At 28.4% G+C, this 8,624-nt stretch overlaps 1 protein-coding gene across 1 annotated transcript; it reads left to right on the top strand.

Annotated features, from left to right (window-relative positions):
• Positions 1-5,904: 5,904 nt before the first annotated feature.
• LOC105109735 (ethylene-responsive transcription factor ERF017-like) lies at positions 5,905-6,995 on the top strand. Its single transcript, XM_011004525.1, has one exon. It carries the CDS (start codon positions 6,053-6,055, stop codon positions 6,647-6,649), a length of 597 nt encoding a protein of 198 aa, XP_011002827.1. The 5' UTR covers positions 5,905-6,052; the 3' UTR covers positions 6,650-6,995.
• Positions 6,996-8,624: the final 1,629 nt, after the last annotated feature.

Consider the following 8,624-nt stretch of genomic DNA (forward strand, 5'->3'; position numbering starts at 1 on the left):
CAACATCTAGAACGATAAATATTTTATTCTTACACCTTTTGCATGGACATCTAATATCATATTCATTGATATTTCTCAGGTTAGATATACATAATTAATAAAACCCAGAACCCCATTATAATAATTCATTCTCTGAAACCCCTATGGTGAATCTGGATACATCCATGAGTGATTATCCATTATTTATATTAAACCTATTTAAATAATGATGACAACATGTATTAATTAACTACGTTAACTAAATAAATTAGTAAAACTATTTGTTTAGCTCAATCTTATTCAATCTATTTTAATAGTTCTCTTAATTCATTCTTAATATATATATATTCAAATTTCTACACATTTATTGAAAATTATAACTTGGCAATAAAATTGATAAAATATAAAACGAACCCGTTAAATAAGCTATTATTTATTTCATCACAACATTCTAAAGTAAAACATTCGACATAAGTTTCATCAATTTACAAACAAATACAATTTACAAAATCTAAAACAAACCATAATATGTACAAATCATAAATCCATACAACAAAGTTATATGAGAAAATACTATAAAACAAGTAAAAACCCAAACAAAATACATATACAATAAAAATATGAAAAACAATTAACATTTAAAAACTATGTTCAAATAAAAAAAGGGTAGATTTGCTTACTTAAGGTTAAGAATTCTCAATAAAATTTGAATCAGAACACGGATGCTAGCAAATCAAGTGTTGTTGTGGTTATATTTGTTGTGAGAGGTTGAATTGTGTTTAGATTGAAGGGGGTGGTCTTTTTTAATAAAAAAATACATAAGGAAGAAAGAGAAATAGGAGATTCGTCGAGTATTTCATTAGTCATTCTATCAATAAAAAATGTGACATCACCGTATGATTTGTCTTTTTGAATCCTATTGTAATTTTGTTGGCATATACCGAGAGATTATTTCTATTGGTATATTTACAAAAAAAAACCTCACCATAGAGTTTAGTCCATAGGTAAAAGTCACATCACATGTCATCGTACTTTTCTAGCTTTCTTTTTCCATTGCAATTTTCTCGGTATATACCAACAAAATGCTTTCATTGGTGTTTACTATAATATACTAATGAAAAAATTTGTCGATAATTCCATTTGTATTTGCTAAATTGCTAGTGTATAAAGATTAACAAAATCATTTTTTATATATAGTTTTCAGACTTGTGCGTGCGGTGTGGTAGTGTGTTTAAAGTTATTAAAAGATTCGGGTGGACTGGTCTTATTTGAAATTCTATAATAAAGGACTTGTTGTGGCTAAGAAATGTATTAGAATCTAGGAATTATGAGGAGAAGCTAAAAGAGGGAAAGAGAGGATGAGGCTTTGGCTTTCTAAATGTTATCAGGTGGAGCTAAGAGAGAGGTGGGTTGAGATTGAAGCTATAAGGGTTCTCTTCTACTAGGTCTATGAAATAAGGGTGATGAAAGACAGTCTTTTGAAATGAGGCAGATGTGAGGTAATAAAGAGGGATTAAAGTTCCTAGTCAAGGGAAGATGGAGTTGTTGATGCTAAACCAAGATTTTTATGTAATGTCTCTCCTGTTTTTGTATATGTTAGGATATGTATTATAATACAAGAGTTTTTTAGTCTATAAAAATCAAACTAAGTTTTAAATAAATTCATTCTTTAAAAAAAATAATTAAATTTGATTAAAAATCAAATTTGAAAAAGAATAACTATCATTATCTTAATGATAAAGAAAAAATGACAAAAACACATTGCAGTCCCTAATTTTTCCACAAGTTAAGAAATCATATTTTTTATCAAAATAAATCTATGATATTTTAATTTTAAATTTAAATCTTTAAAAAATTAAATTAAAAGCAAATAGATCAAAATTAGGTTATAACAACAATAGTGGTTGATCGGGAACAAAATGTTGTTGAGTTCTTTGAAGAAAATGGGATGTAAATCTTTGATGGGAGTAATTAATCTTTGTAAAAGTGGTGTTTCTCTGTTGAATGGTGGTGGTTATAACCCTAGACGTGGTTGAAAATGCAACATTCATTCACTTGAAAGTGTTTACTCGATGAGCCAAAACTGTAAAAAAAGAAACGAAACAATTGCTGAATGACACATTGTCTAAGTTAAAACCTAGAAATTAGGATTTTTAATTTGGGATCTAACATATTTCGTTATAACTCATATTCTTCCAAATATTTTTAATTATACCCGTAATTGCATCTCAGACTCTTAATTTTAAGCAATTTCACCCATGCCAAACTCAATCATCAATCTTAAAGTTTAGCTCCATTTATATTTTGGTCCTTGGTTTCGATTTATGTATTTAGACTCTTAATTGATCATCAAACTTTTAATTTTCTTCAATATGACTTTGACTTAGTCAATTTTAGCCCTTACAATCATGCCTTTTTTCTGATTTGGTCTTTAATTTTGGATTTTTTTCAATCAAGTTTCTAATTACCCATTAAACTTCAATATTTATGTAATTAAACTCCTGATATGACCAAATTAACTCTTTTAAATTGCAATTTAACCCCCAAACTTTAATTTCTTCTAATTAAAGTCTAAATTAACTTTAAAAATAAAATTTTGTTGCAATTAAGTCTTTTTAAAATTCTCATTGAGTCCTTACCTATCCAAATTTATATTTTTTTATCCCAAATAAAAATATTTTCATGAATGGGGCCTTTTATCAATTGGAATTGGGTTGCTAATTTTATACATTTTGGTCCCCCAACTTGTCCACTTGTTATTTTGGTGATTCACCACCAACTTGGACAATCTTCTAGGTTTTTTTATGTATATCCTCTAGTATTTTGAATTTCTTTTTCAATTTTTTTCTCTTTTCTTTTCTTAATTTTTTAGGATCAAAAGTGGATAGCAATATGGTTGTTAATGTTAGTAACAATAACGACATAAATATTGATTATAAATTCCATGATCTTCTATGTCATGCATATACTTCTCTTGAAGGCCTTAGTTTTTCATAAGGTATTATCAAGTTATCTAGCCTACTTTGTTGGATATGCTTTTATATTAATTAGTGCAAGTTTTGTAAACAATTTAAATGTTTTGGAATCTAGAAAGTTTTGTAGACTCATTAATGTAATGGTATAAATTGTACACTATTATATTTGTTAATGAAATTGTTGGAAGGTGAATTAAGACTGTTTTTATGATATTATATAAAAACAAATCTCTATTTTTTTGCATACACAATATTTGAAAAATAAAAACCTACTGAAAACATTTAGGTGCTACATAATAAGTTCCCAAAAAACATCGAAATTCTCCCTTGTAATACACATAATAAATCAATATAGAGGATGTTTGAGAATGTGATAATAATTATTTTTTAAAATGTTTTTTTAAATACATTAAAATGATATTTTTTATTTTTAAAAAATTATTTTTGATATTAGTATAACAAAACGATATAAAAATATTAAAAAAATTAATTTAAAATAAAAAACAAATAATAATTAAAAAACACAAAAACATTTTCGTGCAAAACACATATACTCTCACCCATCCACCTAAAAGATCCATAACTTGTCACACACTAAAAAAAAAAAAAAAACAAGAGCCACACGCACTCAGCTGCTCAAGTCACAACATAGAACTGACTAACCTCAAAAGGCAAGAAGAGGATGCTTACCTTGAACTATATGAATCCAGAATGATATTGTCTCTTGTTCCATGGTGGAATGAACAATGAAATACCCAAAACTTAAAGGATCAAAATAAAATAAAATAAAAGTTAAAAGGTTACGACTCCACCTATGTTTGATGAACAAAGTGCTTCGTTGTTATGATAAAAGACATTTGTTTTTATTTAATGGACTTGGGAAGGACCAAAGAAAAATAAAAGGAAAATAAAATTTTAAAAAAATATTTAATTATCCTCATAATATCATATTTAAGCTAATGAAGCCAAAATATATCAAATTGATTAACAAAACTATAAAAGATATGAGTATTTTAATATAATAATTCATAATAAAATACTTATTTTATTCTTGATAAATAAAACCTTAAAAGCAATAATTAAAGGTAATTTTATAATTTCACAAGGAACCATTAGTTATTGCTATATTCAAAAAGAACAATTAAGTATTTTTAATTTTATATTGGAAAGTAAAATAACTATTATTATACCATTAGATTATTTTAAAAAAAAATTGGCATCCATTGATGCTTTTACATTTTACATTTTCCATTATTATCCACAATAAAATGATTTAAATACCTTTAAAAGTTGAAGTTCCTTTAACTTATATCTAGGGGATTTTTTATTTTTCATTAGGGTTTTTTGTTATTACCAAGTTGGTAAAGGAATAATTTTGTAAATATAAAAATATAATATTATTAAAAAAATAGTTAATGCGTATGTTGCACATGTGGGTGGTCGTCACGTTGTTTAAGCAATATGTGTGACATTGTTTGCCGACCAAACACCAACTTTAAGGACAGTGTTCAAATCATATTGCAACTCCTTAATTTCTATGATTTTCGCGTGTGACCTTCCAAATTCTCAAAGAAATATTTCAATTTATTTTTATTTTTAAATGTAGTCCTTATTTTTTTACTATTGTTTGTTTTATTTGAGGTAGTTTATAAAATTAAAATTTGTTTTCAATTTTATCCTCCATTGTTTTTATATGTTAGATTTGGTCCTCAATCTTTTGGTTGTTATTTATTTTTTAGTTAATTTTTATGATTATATTATTTTTAGGATTTCATTCTCCTTTATTTTTTTTTCTATCAAATTTTATCTTTATTTTTTATGACTTTTCTACTTTAATAAATTTTTTAAATTGATTTGTTTTTATTTTTTTAACATAAATTGGCTAGGAATATAATTTCTCGACTGAGTTCAAGTTTCTAAGATTTCATGGGTTATGAATTTGAGAGATTAACTCGGGTTTAGAAGATTCACCTGAGTTTTCTTTGTTTTTTCTTGTTTTTTTTTAAGCTCATGTTTCAACATTTATTTATTGGAGATTGCAAACCATTATATATTTTTTTCTATAAGATTTTTCACTGATTTTGAAAATGACCCTTTTTAATTTATATATTCTTTTCAAAATATTTTTTTAATTTATATTTAAATTAATACCATTTCTCTTTAATTTTTTTAATTTAACCTTTTTTATACATTGTAATTATTTTATATGTATTTTTTTTAATGATTATTCTACTTCATCTGCAATTCCTTTTTATATTTTATATAAATAAACTTTATTTTTAAAAATAAATTGGATAATATTTCCAATGTGTGTAACATTGCATAATATTTAATTTATTTTATTCAATCAATTTCATCTATTTATCTATTTTTATTATTATTGAATTAAAAAATTAATTTACATAGAAAAATTCATTAAATATAAGTGGATAAATGACTTATATAGTGAGATTAAATATTTTTATTTATATTTATTTCTTAGTTTTATCAATTTCATCTTTTATTATCATTGATTAATATAAATAATTTTAAATTTATTTATTTAAATGCATGAACAAACCGTTTGATTTATACTTAAAATTGGTATGTTGTGAAAAAAAAAATCTAGCCCACGTGGCATCGCGTGTGAAATAGCTAGTTAGCTTAATTGATGTAAGGAACCATGGCAGCTGTGCTGCAAAGCCAGGCCATCACGGAAAGAGGAAAGAGCGAGTGAGCTGTGGTCCACCAGTCGCATTTTCACTCCTCGTCCATGTAACTGCTACAAAATAACACACCTGATACCCTCGCGTCCTTCCTTACGTCATCACCCCCTCTCTCATAAGTCCACGTGTCCGCGCTCCCCTCCCTTTGACTCTCCTGATCAACACGGTGAGACCTCCCAGGTTCAACCCACTCTCTCACTATATATACCTTCCATTCGAGCCGCCATTTTCATTATCCGCACCACAATTCTCCCATTTCCACCGAGAGCAAAAGAAAAAGAAGAAAGGAAGGCCGTTCCAAATTGCAATTTTTTTTTCTTGGATCAGGTTATAATCAGTTCAGTAGCTAGCGAGAGTGTCCAAAAGAAAAAAATTAAGCAAACAATTAAAATAATGGTAAAACCATCATCGTCATCTGGGCAACAGTCTGATAGAAATCATGAGCCCAAGTACAAGGGTGTTAGAAAGAGAAAGTGGGGGAAGTGGGTGTCCGAAATCAGACTACCCAATAGTCGGAAGAGAATATGGTTAGGATCTTATGACACGCCCCAAAAAGCTGCGCGTGCATTCGACGCAGCCTCGTATTGTTTACGTGGTAGCGGTGCCAAGTTTAATTTCCCCGACAATCCACCGGACATTGTTGGTGGGCAGTCACTTAGTTCGCAAGAAATACAAGAAGTCGCTGCCAGGTTTGCTAATGAGGAGCCAACATCGTCGTCGATTGCTATGAGAGGTGAATCATCAGAGCATGTGGAGAATGACACATCATCGTCGTCTGATGCTGGAGCTGGAGATACTATTGATTGGTCGTTTTTGAACTTGTTGGATTCTAGCGAGGGTGCTTCAGATTTTGGACTCTATCATGGGCTGGACCATATGGGTGGTGATTATTATGCACCACCACCCCCTCCGTCTGAATATAGCATCGGTGGGGATGATCACAATGGAGATGAAGCTTGCTCTCAACAGTCATTTCTTTGGAACTTTTAAAGGGATTGATTCAAATTTTGATCAATTCTATCCTAGATTCTTTGTATAACTCAGGAATTCCGGCGAGTTTTAGCTGCCGGCTCCCTGATCTGATTCTTCTACAAAATCCACACAAATGCTGCTCCGTTTTTTCCCCTCAAGTCCAGGAAGGATCTGGCATGTGACACGGACACGACCCAGTTTTTTTGCGCCATCTTCCAGCATATAGGAATTAATTATTTTTACTCCTAGAAACAAATAATGGTGTCCATTCATTGCAGATAGCCATTGTTTTAGGAGGTATACTCTCTATGATTTTTTGTCCCATACAGTTCCAATAATGTGAAATGCCCATTGTTTTTTCTTCTCTTTTTTCTATAATCATGAGGCTATCTCTGCTTAACAACATGGAAGAACTGTTGCATAAAAAACCATACTTCTTTACCTGCACGTACTCAGTTACTTACTGATCATAGCAATCCATATCTGACCTAGTAGCTCAATGATGTTTATGGATTTAATGAATTGATTTTTTTTAACCATACCTAAACAAGTTTGTGGTGTTCTTTATCAATGACATCTTAATATATTCTAGAGATCAAAAAGAACATGAGCAACATCTCATAATACTATTAGGAATTTTGAAAAGAAATCAATTGCATGCAAAATTGAATAAGTGTGAATTCTAGTTGGATAAAATAGTCTTTTAGGACATGGGATATCCAAGGAAGGAATAAGTGGTTATGTTGAATTGGGAATAACCTACCACTATGATGGAAATTCATGGTTTTCTTAGACTAACTAGATACTATCAACAATTAATAGAGGGGTTTTCATTGATAGCTACATCAATGACATGAACGACTCAGAAAATAAGTGAAATTTGTATGAGATGAAGAACGTGAAGCAAAAAATATGGATTGGAGCAAGAAAACTCTACGAAGTAAAAGAGTTCCTCCAGTAAAAGTATTGTGAAGAAATTCACAAATAGAAAAGAAGACTTGGCAGAAGGAGTTGGAAATGTTGAATGAGCACTAAAACTTGTTTTCAAATATAGGCATGAAAATAAATTTTAAAGATAAAATTTATATAAGGATGATAGAATGTAAATCATCTATGTTTAAAATAAAGAAATAATTTAAATAAAAAAATAATGTAATATAGAAAAGATATAAGATGAATGAAAGCTAAAAATTTAAAAGTTTATTTAGTGTAATCATCTGAACGGACTAATCGAGAGCCTGTTTATAAAAATTAGAAATTGTGATTCAAATCTTTCAAATTATAATTGATTAAGAAAAAGCGAAGAAGAAAATTATTTAAATTTCAATAATAATATGAAACACATCGTGTATTGATAGTATTATATAAAACAATTTAGAGCACAAGACATGTTAATATGGATATAACCAAGATGTGCTTAGAGCGTGTTTGATATTGTGGTAGCTCTTGTGGTTGTGGTTTGAAAAAAATTATTTTACAAAAAGTTCTTTTAGTTGAGGTTAGTTTGAAAAAATAGATATTTGATTAAAACTGTGGTTGAAATTGAGGTTGAATAAAAAGTAATTTAATGTGCTTGGTTAAGAATGCTTTTGAAATTGAGGTTATAAAATAATTTTAAAAAATATATATTCATATTGCTGGTTTTTAATTTAAATATTGTAAATTTAACTATTGCTATTACATCATAAAATAAATAATAATTTATATAAAATATTATTTATTATTCCATTAAACTATTCATAATTCCAATATGTATGAAATATATTCGACAAGAACTACACCATAATTCCAATATATATGAAATATATTCGACAAGGACTACTGTTTTCACAAATTTCTTAAAAGCGCAATAACATCAGGTAAAATATAATCAAGAACAAAATTGAGATTGCGATCAAATTCTGTAAATGCGGCGTTATCAAGCGATCTCTGTCTAATTTATGTTGTCATTGAATAATTTTTAACACTAGTTTTTCAAATAAAACACAATTAA

Source organism: Populus euphratica, unplaced genomic scaffold (assembly GCF_000495115.2).
Source record: "Populus euphratica unplaced genomic scaffold, PopEup_1.0 scaffold229.1, whole genome shotgun sequence".
NCBI classification, from domain to species: domain Eukaryota; kingdom Viridiplantae; phylum Streptophyta; class Magnoliopsida; order Malpighiales; family Salicaceae; genus Populus; species Populus euphratica.